The 20,421-nt window shown below is 42.1% G+C and overlaps 2 protein-coding genes across 4 annotated transcripts in view; one reads left to right on the top strand and one right to left on the bottom strand.

The window, feature by feature from the left end:
- gbe1b (glucan (1,4-alpha-), branching enzyme 1b) overlaps positions 1-20,421 on the bottom strand; it is a 591,749-nt gene that overhangs the window by 212,856 nt on the left and 358,472 nt on the right. For all 3 annotated transcript variants that reach the window (XM_072585795.1, XM_072585794.1, XM_072585793.1), the window contains exon 7: positions 16,828-17,037. In XM_072585795.1, coding sequence (XP_072441896.1) covers positions 16,828-17,037 — 210 coding nt within the window. The remainder of the gene's footprint in view (positions 1-16,827; positions 17,038-20,421) is intronic.
- Positions 867-2,843, top strand: LOC140485936 (uncharacterized). The gene is made up of 2 exons (XM_072584382.1): positions 867-1,493; positions 2,333-2,843. Exons 1-2 carry the CDS (start codon positions 1,156-1,158, stop codon positions 2,625-2,627), a joined length of 633 nt encoding a protein of 210 aa, XP_072440483.1. The 5' UTR covers positions 867-1,155; the 3' UTR covers positions 2,628-2,843.

Genomic DNA, 20,421 nt, shown 5'->3' on the forward strand with positions numbered 1-20,421 from the left:
TAGTGAAGGGGACTGTGAGAGAATGCAGCGAATATAGTTAGATTGGAGAGTTGGGCAGAGAAATGGCAGATGGAGTTCAATCCAGGCAAATACGAGCTGATGTATTTCAGAAGATCCAATTCAAGATCGAACTATGCAATAAATGGAAAAGTCCTGGGGAAAATTGATGAGCAGAGAGATCTGGGTGTTCAGGTCCATTGTTCCCTGAAGGTGGCCACGCAGATCGATAGAGTGGTCAAGAAGGCATATAGCATGCTTTCCTTCATCGGATGGGATACTGAGTGCAAGAGTTGGCAGGTCATTATACAGGACTTTGGTTAAGCCACATTTGAAATACTACATAAAGTTCTGGTCGCCACATTACCAATAGGATGTGGATGCTTTAGAGAGGGTGCAGAGGAGGTTCACCAGGATGTTGCCCGGTATGGAGGGTGCTAGCAATGAAGAGAGGTTGAGTAGATTAGGATTAATTTCATTACAAAGACGGAGGTTGAGGAGGGGACCTGACTAAGGTCTACAAAATCATGACAGGTATAAAGTTAAAAATCACACAACACCAGGTTATAGTCCAACAGGTTTAATTGGAAGCACTAGCTTTCAGAGTGCTGCTCCTTCAGCGGGTGGTTGTGGAGGGCACAATTGTAAAACACAAAATTTATAGCAAAAGTTTAGTGTGATGTAACTGAAAGTATACATTAAAAAATACCGTGATTGTTTGTCGAGTCTTTTATCTGTTCGAATACCATGATAGTTTCACTTCTTTCATGTGTAAATCACAAAACTTTTTTTTTAAAAGTTGCATTCTCAGGTTAACTGTAACAATTTGCTCTCAAAACCAATCACAACATTGTCACCAAACCACCAGATATTGAAGGACCGATCATCATTTGGAATAGAACAGATTACTGCAAGGAAGTGTACCGACAACTGAACAACCAGGAACACTACAGGCTGATCCGACAAATGAACACACCCGTGAATTAAACACATTGAGTAGAACTTTGGATCCAGTCCTTCAGAGTTCTCTACGCACCCTCACCCCATGTCCTTCTCGTGAAGGCGACTTCTACTGCCTTCCAAAGGTACACAAAGCCAACACACCAGGATGTCCCACCGTATGGGGCAATGGGACCCTGAGAGAGAATCTCTCCGGCTATGTTGAAGGCCATCTTGAAACCTATTGGATCCCCAGCTTCTGTCGCGACACTACGGATTTCTTATAGAAACTCAGCATCCACAGACCAGTCAAACCAGGAATATTCCTTGTCACAATGGACATTTCAATACAACCCACCAGCATCCCCCACAATGATGGCATCACAGCAACAGCCTCAGTACAACACCAACTGCCAATCTCCGAACACCGTCCTACAACTCATCTGCTTTATCCTCTATCACGTCTTCACCTTTGACAACCAGTTCTTCATCCAGACACATGGAACAGCTATGGGGACCAAATTTGCACCCCAATATGCCAACATCTTCATGCACAGGTTTGAACAAGACTTCTTCGCTACACAGGACCTCCAATTAACATTATACACTAGTTACATTGACGATATTTTCTTCCTCTGAATCCATGGCAAGGAGTCACTGTTGAAACTACACAGTGATATCAACAAGTTTCATCCCACCATCAAACTCACCATGGACTATCTCGACTATCTGTCTCATTCTTGGACACATGCATCTCCATTAAGGATGGACACCTCAGCACCATACTCTATCGCAAACCCACAGACAACTTCACAATGCTACACTTCTCCAGCTTCCACCCAAAACATACTAAAACAGCCCTCCCCTATGGACAAGCCCTACGTGTACACCGGATCTGCTCAGATGAGGAGAAATGCGACGGGCACCTGGAAATACTCAGGGACGCCCTCATAAAAATGGAGTACGCTACTCAACTCATCAACCACCAGTTCTGACATACCACAACAAGGAACCATTATGACCTCCTCAGGAGACAGACACGGGTTGCAACCGACAGGGTACCCTTCATTGTTCAGTACTTCTCAGGAGCTGAAAAACTACACCATGTTCTTCGTGACCCGCAACACATTATCAATGAGGATGAGCACCTCACCAAGACCTTCCCCACACCTCCATTGCTCACCTTTAAACAACCACCAAACCTCAAACAGGTCATTGCTCATAGCAAGCTGCCCGGTTTTCAGAGCAACTCCTTACAACCCTGTCACGGTAGGCGTTGCAAGAAGTGTCAGAGTGTGGACATAGATACCGCCATTACACATGCGGACACCTCCCACCATGTACGTGGCAGATACTCATGTGACTTAGCCAACATTGTCTATCTAATACGTTGCAGGCAAAGATGCCCGGAGACACGGTACATTGGGGAAACCGAGCAAAGGCTACGACAACGGATGAATGGACACCACACAACAATCAACAGACAGGAGGGTTCCCTCCCAGTTGAAGAACACTTTAGTGGTTCAGGACATTGGATCCTGGACCTTCAGGTGACCATCCTCCAAGGTGGACTTCGGGACAGGAAGCAGCGAAAAGTGGCCGAGCAGAGGCTGACAGCTAAGTTCCGTACCCATAGGAAGGGCCTCATCCGGGACTTTGGGTTCATGTCACATACAGGAGACCACCATTGAACTATATACACACACACAGACACTCCTAAACACACACCCTTGTACAGGCAATCCTATACACATGGACACACATATACACAGACAAGCACACAGACATTCACACACACCCCCACATGCATCCTCTCAGAGATTTAGACCACTCTACAGGAAGGGCGCTCCAAGATTTGGACTCAGTGATATTGAAGGAACAGCAACGTCACAAGTCACGATGACGAGTCAGGAAATAATTCAAAAACTACATTTGAAGTTCTGCTTCTTCATTTTGTGCCTGGCTCCTTGTACTTACACTTTCAATGTGTGAAAATAAAATATTTCTCAATAAAAACATTCTCATGCAAATGGAATCATTATTTGTTTGTCTCTTTGAGCCTTGTTAATCTGTGGTGAAAAAGTAAAAGTTGCGTTTTTGAATTGGTACAAAGTTGGTCAGTCACTGAATTTCTATCCATTAATTGGGTTGGACTTTGTACTAATTCCAGCCTCAGGTGGTGCAAACCATAAACAGAAAACACGGTTTTATTGTCCCAACTCAATCAATGGAAGACTGATTCAACAAAAAACAAATCCTTCACAAATTTAGGCAAAGCTGGGAGAAGCACAAAAGACCAGCTTGTGTTCCTCTGGAATCTTGCAAGGAAGAACTCACACTTATATTAAAACTTCACAATATGTGGACATCCTGAACTGCTCTACAGTCAATGCAATACTTCTCAAATATAATACTTTTGCAGGCTAATGTGCATGTTAGGGTCTCACAAATAGCAATACAATAATTAGTGCACATTGCGATCTAATTTGAGAGGTTAGTTGAGTATCTAAATATTAATCAGAATAAGGAGATCTACTCTGTTCTTCAAGAACTTTATATGCCACCTTTAAAAGAATTAAACAATGTTGCTGTGCAGGGCCTGAGAATAAAAGACATTGACGCTGAGCAACATGAAAGCTATTCTGTTAGCTGCTTAGTCAGTTCTAAAAAATGTCTAAAAGGTACAGCCATATCGGATAGTGGAATGCTAAACCAGTTGTCTATCCACATCTGTGCAAGCCCTACATTAATTGACCCATTCGACAAGGTTCCCCATGGGAGACTGGTTAACAAGGTTAGACCTCACAGAATACAGGGAGAACTAGCCATTTGGATACAGAATTGGCTCAAAGGTAGAAGACAGAGGGTGGTGGTGGAGGGTTGTTTTTCAGACTGGAGGCCTGTGACCAGTGGAGTGCCACAAGGATCGGTGCTGGGGCCTCTACTTTTTGTCATTTACATAAATGATTTGGATGTGAGCATAAGAGGTACAGTTAGTAAGTTTGCAGATGACACCAAAATTGGAGGTGTAGTGGACAGCGAAGAGGGTTACCTCAGAATACAACAGGATCTTGACCAGATGGGCAAACGGGCTGAGAAGTCGCACATGAGGTTTAATTCAGATAAATGCGAGGTGCTGCATTTTGGGAATGCAAATCTTAGCAGGACTTATACACTTAATGGTAAGGTCCTAGGGAGTGTTGCTGAACAAAGAGACCTTGGAATGTCGGTTCATAGCTCCTTGAAATTGGAGTCACAGGGAGATAAGACAGTGAAAGAGGCGTTTGGTATGCTTTCCTTTATTGGTCAGAGTATCGAGTACAAGAGTTGGGAGGTCATGTTGTGGTTGTACAGGACATTGGTTAGGCCACTGTTGGAATATTGTGTGCAATTCTGGTCTCCTTCCTATCAGAAAGATGTTGTGAAACTTGAAAGGGTTCAGAAAAGATTTACAAGGATGTTGCCAGGGTCAGAGGATTTGAGCGATGGGGAGAGGCTGAGACTGTTTTCTCTGGAGCGTCTGAGGTTGAGGAGTGACCTTAGAGAGGTTTACAAATCATGAGGGGCATGGATAGGATAAATAGACAAAGTCTTTTCCCTGGGGTTGGGGAGTCCAGAACTAGAGGGCATAGGTTTAGGGTGAGAGGGGAACGATATAAAAGAGACCTAAGGGGCAACTTTTTCACGCAGAGGGTGGTTCGTGTATGAAATGAGCTGCCAGAGGATGTGGTGGAGGCTGGTACAATGACAACATTTAAGAGGCATTTGGATGGGTATATGAATAGGAAGGGTTTATAGGGATATGGGCCGGGTGCTGGTAGGTGGGACTAGATTGGGTTAGGATATCTGGTCAGCATAGACGGGTTGGACCGAAGAGTCTGTTTCTATGCTGTACATCTCTATGACTCTATAATAGAGTGAGAATGATGGCTGTCAGGCAGGAATAGGATGAGAGAGTAGTACCTGTTTGGGGCCAGGGTCATCCGAAGCAGAAGGGAGGATGCAGTCAAGTAAATCAGTAGCTGCATAATAAGCTGTAGTGAATGGTGGCCTGGAACATTTCTACTATAGTACACAAGACGCTGGGCAGCTGCTAGATTTTATTTTTTCCAATGGTGAGAAGTGGACATTATTGGTGAGACCAAAATTAATTGATCTTGAAAAGTTGATGGTGTATTGCAATATTGACCATGCACCCACTTCATAATAGATGGGCCCAGAAGTGTGAGAACAAAGGTGGCCATAACTTCAATGTTGGAAATGTTCTAAGTTCATAAAGGCATAGGAATAGAATGAGGCCATTTGGCCCATCGAGTCTGCTCCGTCATTTGATCATGGCTGATATGCTCTTCACCCCATTTTCCTGTATTCTTCACAAAACACTTCAACCCAATACCAATAGGTTTAGCTTCAGCACTGGCCATCCATTAATGACCAGCACCACCTCCTCTACTGGGATTAAAGATGAATATGCAAGATAGAAGCAGAAAACCATTATTACAACATATATTATGAACTAATTATAGTGCTAACTCTACATTCTCACTCACCACCAATAACCTCGGTTACCATGCATCTAGCCAAGATTTGCATTCAAAATCTCTGCTTTCGTCACCATTTGAGGAAAAGCATTCCAAAGATTCACGTGTCTTTTCATCTCTATCGTAAGGCCCTTATTTTCAAAAAGTAACCCTGAGTTCAAGATTCTTCCACTAGAGGAAACATACTTTCTGCATCCAAACAGTCAAGAACCCGCAGGCGTTAAAACACTCCAAAAAATCATTTCTTAAACTCCGAAACTCCAATGGTTACCAGCCTAACCTGTCCAAAATTCTCTTATCAGAACAATTAGTCTGGTAAACATTCCCTGAACTGCTTATATTGTTCCTTAAATAAGGAGGCCAATACTGTTCACAGTACTCCAGATGTGGTCTCATGAATTCTTGTATAACTGTTGCATAACCTTTTTACTTTGGTATTCAATACTACCTGTAATAAATCATGACAGGCATTGAGTATAAAAATTTGCAAGTCATGTTACAGCTATGTAAAACTTTAGTTCAAGTATTGGAATATTTGGGGTATTGAGTGCAGTTCTGTTCACCACACTTTAAGAAAGATGTGGAGGCTATGAAAAGAGTGCAAGAGAAGTTTACCCTGATGCTGCCTGGATTAGAGTGTGTTAGCAAGAAGGAGAGCTTGGAGAAATTTGAAATGTTTTCACTGATCATTGGGGACTGATGGGTGACGTGATAGACATATATAAAATTATGAAGGGCATGGATAAGGTGGATAGTCAGAGCCTTTTTCTCAGGGGGTAAATGCCAGATTCTTGGGGGCATTGGTTTAAGATGAGAGGGGAAATGCTTAAAGGAGATTTATTTTAAACAGAGGGTGGTAGGTGCCTGGAACACATTGCAAGGATAGGTGTCAGAAGCAGATACAATTGCCATGTTTAAGAGGCAGTTGGACAAACACAGGTAGGGGATAGAGCAGTAGGGAACAGGTGGGCAGACGGGGTTAATATAGTATGGCATCACGGTCAACAAAGACATGGTGGGGCAAAGGGCATGTCCCTAACTGTACTGTTCTATGTTCTAAACAATATCCTGGCAATAGTGCTGAAGGGTGGTGCTTCAGGATTAGTTATGTCTTTAGTTGAACTGCTCCAATATACTGACAATACTACGATATACCAATCAAAGTGGAAAATTACCCAGCCATGCTACTCCACTGAGCATATTGGACATCTCTTCTTTCTTTTCTGCAAAGTATGATTCCTGAAAACCTTGGAGTTTCATTCTTTTACACTGTGCCATTCTTATGCTTTCAAGGGCTTAGACTATCTTCACTTCTCCCTCAGCACTTGTTCCAGCCACAATGCACTCCCCCAAGTACAGATCAGTTTCAATTCATGCTAGTCACTCACAGTATGGGCTTCACTGCTGTGACCAGCCAAAGAACCGTGTGATAAGTCCTGGCTGAATGCAGAGATTGTTCAAACGACCAGGCAGCATGCGGTCGGCAGGCAGCCAGCCAAATTGCAATCAATGGACAGCAGGTTAACTGTGCATCACGATTTTTGTCCAGTTTTTAGAGGCTATGTAATTTAGTTTTTACTTGGTCATTAAGAAAGAGACAACTGTTTTCTTCAAATCTCAGTCAGAAGAGGAGGCTTGGAGAAGCTGCCTTTAGAAGTCCTCATTAACACCCACAGGAGAATTTTGGGTCCAGGGTTAACATGTGTTACTGCATGTGGCTGTTTAAGATACTTAAAACGAAATCATTAGCATTACTAAATGACAAATTGTCAAATGTATTGCTGTCTTTAGCTTTATAAAACTGTTTAATGAGCAAAAAGACATGTCCAACATTATTAGTACACAGCTCCTTGATGAGCTGTACCTTGGGGTCCTTGCTTATATATTGCACTCTGTCTTCTTGACTTCTCCAGATATCCCATACTTCTCCCTGACTATTGACATATCCTCTGGGTTTGTGCACATCTTTTATTTCTCTAATTTCTTTCATGATTACCTCCTTTTGTCTTGTCGCTTTGTCACTTCTTGTCATTTAATCATCTTCAGTCCTCCACATTCTGGCAAATTTATATAATTAAAAAAGCCTGAATAATGAGGGAGAATTCTTTTTTTGACTTGAACACAATAGGCTATCTTGCCTATTGTAAAAATGTCAGGGATAATCCTGTACTCCTAGTACAGTAATCCTCTACACTTGCGCATGCTGCAGGCTCAAAAGGGAGCCCTGAAATAAATGCCATGTTCTCAATCAGCCTTTACATCTGCATGAATATATCGGGTTTGTGACAAAGCCACAAAGAGAGCACAGGATTGCTGTTTAAAGGAAAATTCAAATCAATAACAATCTCGTAATCTTCAGTAACTCCATTTAAAACCCATTGAGTTTTTATAAGATTTTCTAAGTAGTGGTAGCAATGAAAAGAATTAGGAAACATGTGCTTTGTTATATTGATTTGTTTCAATTCATTGAGCTAAAAGGCAGTGATAAGCCATTTCCTGGGCAACAGCTTTTTGCTAACAGAGCCTCACAACACAACTAGATGGCACTGCCTCGCTCAGTAATGGAACATGCAGGCCAGTCGCTGTGCTCGCCACTGCTACCTTAAGCTCATTTCACCAACTGGCCTCATCAATCCTGGGATATCAAGTTGATAAACAGGCCACATCTAATTAATAAAGCCCATTAGAAGATGCAAGAATACAATGCAAAGATAAAGGAACAAACTTGCAATTGCATAGCACCCTGCATGATTTCAGGACACCTCAAGTGTTTCAGAGCCACTGAACTACTCTTTCAAAACTGTCGTCAAATGTTGAACTATATAAAAAGTGCAAACTAATTTTCTCACACTAAGCTCCCACAGACAACTAATGGAAAAATATGGCATCTATTTCAGTGCTGTCAATTCAAAAATAAATACTGTCCAGGCATTAGGGAGAGCTTCTAGTTTTCTTTGGAATTATCAGAACCCAAGGAGGGAAACATAATATCAGTTTAACTTCTCTCTGAAAGACAACACCTTTAACAGTGCAGTACAAATGTGATCATGTGCTTAAATCTCTGAAGTAGGGGTTGAGGTCACAAATCTCTCAAAGTCAGAAATGCTCTATCCACCAAGCCATGAAAACAATTAACCCTGGCACAGTTTTTCAGAGATAGAATATTCCGGTGAATCATTTCCTTCCTCAGGAATGCTCAGGCCTTATCTCTGCTCCCTCCAACTGTGATCAGCTAATTCTGTGTGTCTCGAGATTTGAATCCTCGTCTCCTAGGTTAGCATTACATCGATAGGTGATCGGGGGAATTACCACGATAGCATACCACAGGCTGCTCCTTGCTGAATGCTGACCAGAGGATTGAGCACGCTCAGCGTGCCTTGAAACACTCAGTAGCTACATCAATCTGCAGTGTCAGTTCAAAAGGTAAGTAGCCATGTGTTTTCAGCTAGATATGGGTTTCATTAGCTCTAGATAGCCACAAAGACTGCAATTTTCCAATCTCTGGTGACTTTTAAAAGGGTTCCTTTTTCATAATTTAGCAGTAACTGTCACTTTTGAGAAGGAAGGAGTCCAATTAGCAACCAACTCAGATACCCTTTCAACATTTGGCATCAGTAAGCAAAAAAAAATGCAGGATTTCACAGCAGAAGGAATGTTTTCCCAGCTCCATTCGATTTCATAATCTCAAAACATTCATTAATTAATAGAAAATATCAGGAAAATCAATAACCTTTATATCACAGAGACAACCCTGATTGAGCTATGTAACATGTGGAAATGTTTCTTTGATTGGATTACTCCTGTTTCATCTCCCATCCTGCTGAAAATGCTGCATTATTTTAGGGCTTGGCTTCACAAGCTTTAGAGGAGACTATAATCCTCCTCACAGTCATGGTGTCCTGTTTAAGCTGAGTTTCTGACCATTTACCTGCACCTGTGAAGAGCAAGTCACTGAATAGATTTAAAGATAGTTTTCTAAACAAAAAGGGATCAAGAGATATGAGGAAAGAGATGAGTATGGTGTTGTGACGGTGAGTGTTGTGGTGGATCAAACGGCTGACATTTGCTCATATTTTATATGTTTCTATTACCGGTACCATCTCCCCTCTGCAGTATTGTCTGGTTTTGCCAGCACCCCCCCACCTCCCACCCACTTGATCAACTTCTGATGGAATTCTGATCCCATACCCTGTGTTAGTTTTCAGTCTGATTACTCCAACACACTCCCAGCTGCCTCTTACATGCTACCAAGTAAACTTCAGGTTATCCAAAACTCTGCTGCCTGTATTCTATCTTACAGCAAGTCCTGCTCACTCATTACCCTCGTGTTCAACGATCTAAAGTAGTTACAGTTTAAATAATACCTCAACTTTAAAATTCTCATCCTTGTTATCCATGGCCTTGATCCTTCCTATCTCTATACACCTGCATCTCCCATAAAACGGTTCTGCATTTCTCCAATTCTGTATACTTGTGTCACAGAGTTTGATCTATTAATCTTTGCCTTGTTTCAATTCGGTCTCTTTCACTTTCTCCTACAGCCATGCCTTAAGTTGTCCATACCTGACCTTTCAAAACCTACTATGTTTCGACCAGGTTTTTTTGCACATTGACCCTGATATTTCTTTTTGAATCAAAATCAATTCTGACTGTTCCAGAGCGAGAAGATCTTAGAATCATCCAGTGCAGAAGAACCCATTCAGCCTATCGAATCTGCACCAATACTGGACAAACACCTAGCCTTCAATCTAATCCCATTTAACAGCACTTGGCCCATAATCTTGAATGTTATGACATGCCAAGTGCTCATCCAGGTATTTTTTAAAGGATACAAAGCCATTTGTCTTTACCACCCTCCCAGGCTGCACATTCCAGACTGTCACCACCCTCTGGGTAAAAAGGCTTTCCTTCACATCCTCCCCCAACTCTCCTGCCCCTCACCTTGAAGGTGACCCCTTATGACTGACCCTTCAACTAAGCAAACAGCTGTTCCTTATCTGCTCTGTCCATGCCCCTCACAATCTTGTACACCTCAATCAGATCACCCCTCACTCTTCTCTGCTCTAACAAGAACAACCAAAGCCAGTCTAACTGCCCCATATAACTTACTTTTCCCATCCCAGGCAGCATCCTGGTGAACCTCCTGTGCAATCACATCCTTTCTGTAATATAACAAAATAGAACTGCACATAATACTTTATCCTTGGTCTCAACAAAGTTTTATACAATTCCAACATTACTTCCCTGTTTTTGTAATTTATACCTTATCTGATAAAGGAAGTGTCTCAAATACCTTTTTCACCACCTGACTAACATTCCCTTCCACCTTCAGAGATCTACGGACAATCAGTCCAAGGTTCCTTTGTTCCATAGATGTCCGAGTGCCATACCATTCACTGAATACTTTCTTGTCAAATTACTCCTTCCAAAGTGAATCACTTCATATTTTTCAAGGTTAAATTCCATCTGCCACTTATTTGCCCATTTGTCCATCCTGTTTATATCTTCTTGTCGCCCAAGACACACAACCTCACTGTTAACCACTTGACCAATCACTGTGTCATCTGCAAACTTACTAAACTAATCCACTACAGTCATCTATGTCGTTTACATAAATGACAAATAATAGGGGACCCAGCACAGATCCCTGTGATGTGCCACTGGACGGTGGCTTCCAGTCACTAAAGCAGCCTTTGTCATCGCCCTTTGTCTCCTGCAACTGAGCCAATTTTGAATCCACTTTATCAAATTACCTTGTATCCCATAAGCATTTGGATTCTTGATAAGCCTCCAATGAGACCTTGTCAGAAGTTTTGCTGAAATCCATACAAACTACACTCATCAACACACCTGGTTACCTCCTCAAAAAACTCACTCAAATTTGTTAGGCATGATGAAGCTAATATTCATGATCAAGCCTGGTCTCTCCAAGCAGAAATTAAATGCTCAACTTCAGAATTTTCTCTATTAGTTTCCCTACCACTGATGAGAGATTCACTGGCCTGTAGTTCTCTGGCTTCTCGCCAGGATCCTCAGAGTCATAGATATGTGTATGCGTGGCATGGAAAGAGACCATTCGGCCCAACTAGCCTATGCCAACTAGAAGGAAGAAGGGCTTATGCCCGAAACATCAATTCTCCTGTTCCTTTGATGCTGCCTGACCTGCTGCGCTTTTCCAGCAACACATTTTTAAGCTCTGATCTCCAGCATCTGCAGTCCTCAATTTTTCCTTAAATTCCAAAGAACATTACAGCACAGGAACAGGCTCTTCAGACCCCCAGGCCTGTGCCAATCCAGATCCTCTACCTAAACCTGCCACCTATTTTCAAAGGATCTATATCCCTCTGCTCCCTACCCATTCATGTACCTATCTTAGTACAGCTTAAATGACATTGTCGTGCCCGCCTCTACTACTTCCGCTGGCAATGTATTCCAGGCAGCCACCACCCTCTGAGTAAAGAGCTTTCCACACATCGACCTTAAACTTTTCCTCTCTCACCTTCAACTTGTGACCCCTCGTAATTGAGTCCCGCACTCTGGGGAAAAAACTTCTTGTTATCCACCCTGTCAATACCTCTCATGATTTTGTGGACCTCACTCAGGCTCCCCCCCTCAACCTCCATCATTCCAATGAAATTAATCCTAATCTACTCAACCTCTCTTCATAGCTAGTGCCCTCCATACCAGGCAACATCCTCTGCACCCTCCCTAAAGTATCCATGTCCTTTTTGGTAATATGGTGACTAGAACTGTATGTAGTATTCCAAATGTGGCTGAACCAAAGTCCTGTACAACTGTATAATGACCTGCCAACTCTTGTACTCAATACTCCGTCTGATGAAGGAAAGCATGCTGTATGCCTTCTTGACCACTCTATTGACCTGCATTACCACCTTCAGGGTACAATGGACCTGAACACTCCGATCTCTCTGTACATCAATTCTCCTCAGGACTTTTCCATTTACTGTACAGTTCACTCTTGAATTGGATCTTCCAAAATGGATCACCTCCATCTGCCATTTTTCTGCCCAACTCTTCAATCTATCTATATTCTGTTGCATTCTCTCACAGTCCCGTTCACTATCTGCTACTCTTAGTGTCATCTACAAACTTGCTATTCAGACCACCTATACCTTCCTCCAGATCATTTAGGTACATCACAAACAATAATGGTCCCAACACAGATCCCTGTGGAACACCACTGGTCACAGGTCTCCATTTTGAAAAACTTCCTTCCACAACTATTCTGTCTCCTGCTGCCTAGCCAGTTCTCTATCCATCTAGCTCATACACCGTGGACCCCATTCAAAATTCACTTTCTCCATCAGGCTACCATGGGGAACCTTATCAAACGCCTTACTGAATTCCACGTATATGACCTCTACAAACCTTCCCTCATCAATCAACTTTGTCACTTCCTCAAAGAATTATATTAAGTTGGTAAGACATGACATTCCCTACATAAAACCATGTTGCCTATCACTTTCTTCCAAATGGGAATAAATCCTATCCTTCAGTATCTTCTCCAGCAGCTTCCCTATCACTGATGTCAGGCTCACCAGTGTATAATTACCTGGATTATCCCTGCTATCCTTCTTAAACAAGGGGACATTAGCAATTCTTTAGTCCTCTGGGACCTCACCCATGTTCAAGGATGCTGCAAAGTTGTCTGTTAAGACCCCGGCTATTTCCTCTCTCACTTCCCTCAGAAACCTGGGATTGATCCCATCCGGACCTGGGGACTTGTCCACGTTAATGTCTTTTCAAATACCCAACACCCTCCTTATGCCAACTGTACCAACAGTAATCAAACATCTATCCCTAACCTCAACATCTGTCATGTCTCTCTCCTTAGTGAATACCAATACAAAGTACTCATTAAGAATCTTACCCACTTTCTCCAACTCCACACATAACTTTCCTCCTTTGTCCTTTAGTGGGACCACCCTTTCTCTTGTTACCCTCTTACTCCTTATATACAAATAAAAGGCTTTGGGATTTCCCTTTTAAATCTTTCCTCTCTCACCCAAAAACTGTGCCCGCTAGATCTGGACTCCCCCACTCCAGGGAAAAGATCTTAAATATTTATCCTATCCACACCCCTCATGATTTTATATACCTCTATAAGGTTACCTTTCACCCTCCGAAGAAAAATATCGAAGCACATAAGCTGTTCTCCTGTCCTCTTGTATCTCCTGTATCTCCTGTATCTCCTCTTGTATGAGGAAAGGCTGAGGCACTTGGGGCTGTTCTCATTGGAGAAAAGAAGGTTTAGGGGAGATTTGATAGAGGTGTCCAAGATGATTAGGAGTTTAGATAGGGTTGACAGGGTTGATAGGGTTTTCCGTGTATGGAGTCAGCTGTTACTAGGGGACACAGCTTTAAATTAAGGGGAGGTTGGTATAGGACAGATGTTAGGGGTAGATTCTTTACTCAGCGAGTCGTGAGTTCATGGAATGCCCTGCCAGTATCAGTGGTGGACTCTCCCTCTTTATGGTCATTCAAGCGGACATTGGATAAGCATATGGAGGTTATTGGGCTAATGTAGGTTAGGTAGGCTTCGGTCGGCGCAACATCGAGGGCCGAAGGGCCTGTACTGCACTGTATTTTTCTATGTTCTATGTTCCTCTGTGGTGAAGAAGAAATTTAAAATGTGGGCAGTGCTTTTGCAAAGTCTTCTCTTGCCTCTCACAGCAGCCTGGGACACAATTCTTCTGGACCTGGAGATTTCTCTAGTTTTGGTCTCCTCACTTAAGGATGGATGTACTGGCACTAGAGGGAGTGCAAAGGACGTTCACTAGGTTGATTCCGGAACTGAGGGGGTTGGCTGAGGAGGGTAGACTGAATAGAGTGGGATTTAATTAATTGGAATTTAGAAGAATGAAGAAACATATAAAATTAGGAAGGGAATAGATAAGATAGAATTAGAGAAGATGCTTCCACTGGTGCGTGAAACTGGGACAAGAGAACATAGCCTCAAAATTAGGGGAAGCAGATTTAGGACTGAATAGAGAAGGAATTTCTTCACCCAGAGGGTTGTTAATCTGTGGAAGTCCCTGCCCGGTGAAGTAGTTGGTGCTACTTCAGTAAACATTTTTAAAGGTAAGGTAGATTGTTTTTTGAACAGTGAAGGAATTAAGGGTTACGGTGAGGGTGGAGCTGAGTCGACGAAAAGATCAGCCATGATCTTATTGAATGGTGGAGGAGACTCGAAGGACCAGATGACCTACTCCTGCTCCTAGTTCTTATATTCTTAAGCCTGCCAACACCTCCAATACCTTGTCCTTCCCTTTGTCAATTTACTCAAGCACATCGCCCTCTTTCTTCATGGGCTCCATTCCTTCATCCTCATTCTCCTCGATGAAGACAGGTGTGAAGATTGGTTCAACATCCTACTAATGCCTCTGTCTGCACGCATAGATTGCGCCTTGGATCGTAATGGGTCCTACTCTTCCTCTGGATATCCTCATCCCATTCATACACTAATAGAATACCTTGGGAATTTACCTACTTTTACCAGCCATAGTTTTCTCATATCCCCTCTTTGCTTTCCTAATTGTTTTCTTAAGCTCCATCTGCACTTTCTGTACCCCACTATTGTCTTCACTGATTTGTTCCTCTCGTACCTGCTAAAAGTCCCTCTGTTCCTTCGCATTGTACCCTGAACATCGCTGGTCATCGATGGGTCTCGGGGCTTGTTACCATTTCCTCTGACCCTACAGAGAACACACTGGGCTTGTAACCTCCCCATTTCCTTCTTGAATGTACCCCTAACTGCTGCTTTGTGGACTGCCAAACGAGCAGCTGTTCCCAGCCTACCTTGGCCAGAACTTGCCTTACTTTACTAAAACCCACTCTCCCAAATCCAAAACTTTGTTTTTTTTTTGCAACTTGTCTACTTCTTTGTTAAATCTAAGCTTAAATTATACCACCTTGTGATGGCTATCACTAAAACACTCTCCCACCAAGCCAACACCTTTCCAGTTTCATTCCCTAGAATTAGGTTCAAAACAGCTCTAACCAGTGTTGGATCCTGTACATATTGGTCTTAAAAGTTTTCCTGTACAGATTTCAAGAAATCCACTCCATCCAAGCCCTTAACACTGTGTCAATTCCAGTGAATATTGAGAAAGTTGAAATCACCAACTATAATTACCTTGTTATTATTTACACATCTCTGACAATTATGCACAAACGCCCTTCTCAATTTCTCACCAACTCTCTGGGAGTCTATAATAAACACAGCAATGTGACTGTCCTTTGCTTTATTTCTAAGCTCTACCCACAGTGTTTCATTCAGTGCTCCCTCCAAGATATCATCTCTTCTTACTGCAGTAACTGACTCCTGAATTAATAATGCAATGTCACTTCCTCTTTCATCCCCTCCTCTGTCTCACCTGAAAATTCTAAATCCAGGAATACTGAGTTGCCAATCCTTTTATGGATACTGTATCACACTTCCAAGTGTCAATCATTACCCTTAAGACCATCCAACCTCGCCTTACTCTCTTGAAAATCAATACAGCTGCCCTCCCTTTGATTTCATTGCTTTTTTTGCACAATTCTGTGCCCTTATTCTGCTAACAGTCTGTCCTCTTCCTTGCTGAATTAGTTTAAATTCCTCCTAAGATCCGGAGAAAAAAAACCAACACCAGCATCAATCTGCATTTGTGTAGATCTTTTAACATAATTAAAAAGGTCCCCGGGAGCTTCACACAAATATCAAATAAATTTAGATGTCAAGCAATAACGAAATACTGTGTTAAGTGACGAAGAACCCACATGGGGTTTGGTAATGGTGGTGGTGAGGATGGAGTGGAGTCAGTGGATGGGTGTGCATGCTGAAGTTAACAATGGATTCAAAGTAAGGAGATGCTAGAGTAGATACTAGATGGCAAAATGGCATGGTGAGCAATAAGATAACACAATAATCATCAATCACTCTTTCAGGGTTCTGTCAAGTGAATTTACTCAGCAATTCACAGAGACGCCCTTTTTGATTCGCTATGACTTGATGTGAATCAAGGTAAAACAGAGTAGGATTATCAAGGTCAACAGACAAAAAGGAAGAAATAAAAAAAAGGTAATTCACATGAAGTGATTCTGATTTCACTGACTTCTGGCAAAACTTTCAAAAATATCCATCTGAAAGAGCCCTCGGAGAGTTAATTAGAGTGAGTTACAAAGAATTTGTTCAGCTTGAACAGCAGGATGCTGTCGAAAAGAAAATCTTAAACAGACCTTAGTCAGCTTGGGGTATTTATTATAAAAGTCAAGACAAGAAGCGAAGAGTGAAGGAAGAATATAGTTAACACTAATGGACCAAGAAAGACATTTTCAATTTACTTACTTTGAATAGTTAAAAAGTCGGCTGTCCCACAACAAGTGAGTGCCACGGGCTCCAGAGTGGAAGAAGCAGTCATCAGTCCCGTCAAACAAGTTGAGACCATCCTGTGTGTTTTTCGATGCATGGCTATGGACAACATCCAGTAGCACAAACAGTCCCATTGAGTGAGCTGTGTCAACCAGTTCCTTCAGCTCATCAGGAGTTCCAAAGCGACTATATGCACAAAAAAAAAAGGAACATGTTATTTTTCTGTTGTCGCCTTGTTTGCTTTTTAAAGTGGCTGATCTTTATTGCTATCAGGGTCTTTACATGTATGTCCTCACAACTAGGCTGTCTCATTTTACTTTTGTGCTGTTGACCAAAATCAATATGGAATTAAAAAACACAAGTTGTGTTGAAGGTCCACAGAAATCATGTTTTCACATTATCTCCAAATGCAAAGCCACATTTTTCACAGCCTCTCACCAACAACAAACCTTCTGCCACACAGTCTCACCAAACTCTCCTCTTCCTCCAATGCCTACAGCTCAGAATAAAAGTTCTACAAACGCTCACAGGTTGAGAATCCAAATCCCAAAAAAACCAAGGCCAGACATCACACTCTGGTCATGAACCAGACAGAGGAAAGTTCAACCTCCATTGGCCTTGCAATCTCTTAAAAAAAAATCTGAGAATGAAAGACTTTTAAAGCACCAAGGGAAGCCATTTCAGCTGTTATATCTGTCCCAGTTATTCAAAAACAAAAGCTGTCCAATTTAGTTTTCAGCTCTAATTTAACTTTTAATTATGTCACTTCAACCTTAAGACCATAAGACATAGGAGTGGAAGTAAGGCCATTCGGCCCATCGTGTCCACTCCGCCATTCAATCATGGCTGATGGGCATTTCAACTCCACTTACCTGCATTCTCCCCGTAGCCCTTGATTCCTTGTGACATCAAGAATTTATCAATCTCTGCCTTGAAGACATTTAGCATCCCGGCCTCCACTGCACTCTGCGGCAATGAATTCCACAGGCCCACCACTCTCTGGCTGAAGAAATGTCTCCGCATTTCTGTTCTGAATTTACCCCCTCTAATTCTAAGGCTGTGTCCACGGGTCCTAGTCTCCTCACCTAACGGAAACAATTTCCTAGCATCCACCCTTTCCAAGCCATGTATTATCTTGTAAGTTTCTATTAGATCTCCTCTTAATCTTCTAAACTCCAATGAATACAATCCCAAGATCCTCAGCCATTCCTCATATGTTAGATCTACCATTCCAGGGATCATCCGTGTGAATCTCCGCTGGACATGCTCCAGTGCCAGTGTGTCCCTCCTGAGGTGTGGGAACCAAAACTGGACACAGTACTCCAAATGGGGCCTAACCAGAGCTTTATAAAGTCTCAGTAGCACAACGGTGCATTTATATTCCAACCCGCTTGAGATAAATGACAACATTGCATTCGCTTTCTTAATCACGGACTCAACCTGCATGTTTACCTTTAGAGAATCCTCGACTAGTACTCCCAGATCCCTTTGTGCTTTGGCTTTATGAATTTTCTCACCGTTTAGAAAGTAGTCCATACTTGTATTTTTTTTTCCAAAGTGCAAGACCTCGCATTTGCTCACATTGAATTCCATCAGCCATTTCCTGGACCACTCTCCCAAACTGCCTAAATCTTTCTGCAGCCTCCCCACTTCCTCAGTACTACCTGCCTGTCCACCTAACTTTGCATCATCGGCAAACTTCGCTAGAATGCCCCCAGTCCCTTCATCCAGATCATTAATATATAACGTGAACAGCTGCGGCCCTAAAACTGAACCCTGCGGGACACCACTTGTCACCGGCTGCCATTCTGAAAAAGAACCTTTTATCTCAACTCTCTGCCTTCTGTCAGACAGCCAATCCTCAATCCATACAGTAGCTCACCTCGAACACCATGGGCCCTCACCTTGCTCAGCAGCCTCCCGTGTGGCACCTTATCAAAGGCCTTTTGGAAGTCTAAATAGACCACATCCACTGGGTTTCCCTGGTCTAATCTACTTGTTACCACTTCAAAGAATCCAATTCAGGACACATACCAGAGTCAGAGTGTGTAGACCCCACATCATGACCTGAATAACTGACCTGTAGATGCTACAGATCCTATGGAATTATCTGAAGGGAAACAAGGAATTCCCTTGGTATCTTGGTTAAGATACTTTCACTTGCAACAAGGTTGAAAATCAAGGTAGGAATGAAGATATAGATCAGCACTGATATAATTTTCAGGATTGAGGGGTGGATAGCTTTATAAGAATAGGTTCAGGCCAAACTCAAGTTGAAGGGTTTCCCCTTGTTCCTCCTTAATAAGCTGTAAATTTCACTGCTGCTTGTGATACCTGGTGCAGGAAATGGTTGCTGCTTTTGCCAAATATCGACAAGTAGTGCGTTTCAGTACATTATTCAGTGTTTTGGACAGGCAACTATAGCTGCAGAAAGGAAACCTTTTTATTTCTCTTGCATGTGAAGGTAAATCTTTTAAAGAGCAGCAGCTCTCTCTCAGCAAGTATATTTAATATACATGTAGCAGCTGATCATAAGGCAAAAATAAAAGTGCCATATAACAATGTTTTCAATTAATCTAATCCTTTCCAGCAGCTTCCAGATCTGGAAATACCACAGAGCAGAGCTTTAGCTTGGTGGCAAACAGCAATCCAGCAACTAGTTGGAGAAGCACAGATTCTGTAAATGGGCCGCTGCCTGTTTCTTACAGTTCACCTTTTTCTGGAATAATTGTGTGCAGAAGGATGGGGGTTAGCATTAGCATTTAAGTTGTGCCTTATCACACCTCTCAAAATCATACACTTCACCAACAAGGAATTGCTCGCAAGTACAATTACTGCTCCACCTTTTGAAACAGCAGGATCCCCTCCAGCAGCAAGGTATGTCAATAATAACTCTACTTTCGGTCTGATCAGTTGAAACAGCAACATTATCCTGGATACTGAAAAAAATATCAACTCTCTTTCAAACGATTGCTATGGATTCTTTAAATGACCATAAATGTGCACTCAAACACACAAATACATTTGGTTAATGTCTCATTCTCACCTATAATAACATTAAGAATGATGAAGTAATAGTGTGCGATTAAGATCCACTTAATTTACATAGTTACAAAATTTAGGAGAATGGGTTTAATGGGGTCTCAATGAACCAAATTAGCTAAGGAAGAGAAGCAGAGAGTATTGATGAATGGTTCTTTTTCAGATTTGGATTGGGTATTGTACAGATACAGCAGCTTGAATCGAGCTACACAAAAACTGGACATTAAAGTTCTGCATCTGTATTTTAATACCTCTCAGTAGCCTGGACTTGTGTGCACAAAGCATAATTTCAGATATTAGAAATGCAAATCTCAGAAATATAAGCAGAGAGGATAACTGTTGCCTCTTATGAATAAAATTTTGAAGGGTGACAGGACAATCTGAGATGTCTGTTAAAAAGGATACAAGGTTTATCAATAAACCTTGGTTTGATCAATAAAAGCAGAGTGCGCAACAAGTAGGAAACTGCATTAAATGTTTCTAAAGCTTTGGTTAGATCCTTGTGTAAAGGAGATTTATGAGAATCAC

Source organism: Chiloscyllium punctatum, chromosome 15 (genome assembly GCF_047496795.1).
Source record: "Chiloscyllium punctatum isolate Juve2018m chromosome 15, sChiPun1.3, whole genome shotgun sequence".
In the NCBI taxonomy this organism is placed as follows: Eukaryota; Metazoa; Chordata; class Chondrichthyes; order Orectolobiformes; family Hemiscylliidae; genus Chiloscyllium; species Chiloscyllium punctatum.

What these genes read in the sequence shown, in the direction of transcription:
- LOC140485936 (XM_072584382.1), top strand. Translation starts at nt 1,156, where the DNA reads ATGTTGAAGGCCATCTTGAAACCTATTGGATCCCCAGCTTCTGTCGCG. An exon ending in GCCAACATCTTCATGCACAG is followed by an intron (nt 1,494 to 2,332) that starts GTTTGAACAAGA and finishes AATACGTTGCAG; the next exon opens with GCAAAGATGCCCGGAGACAC.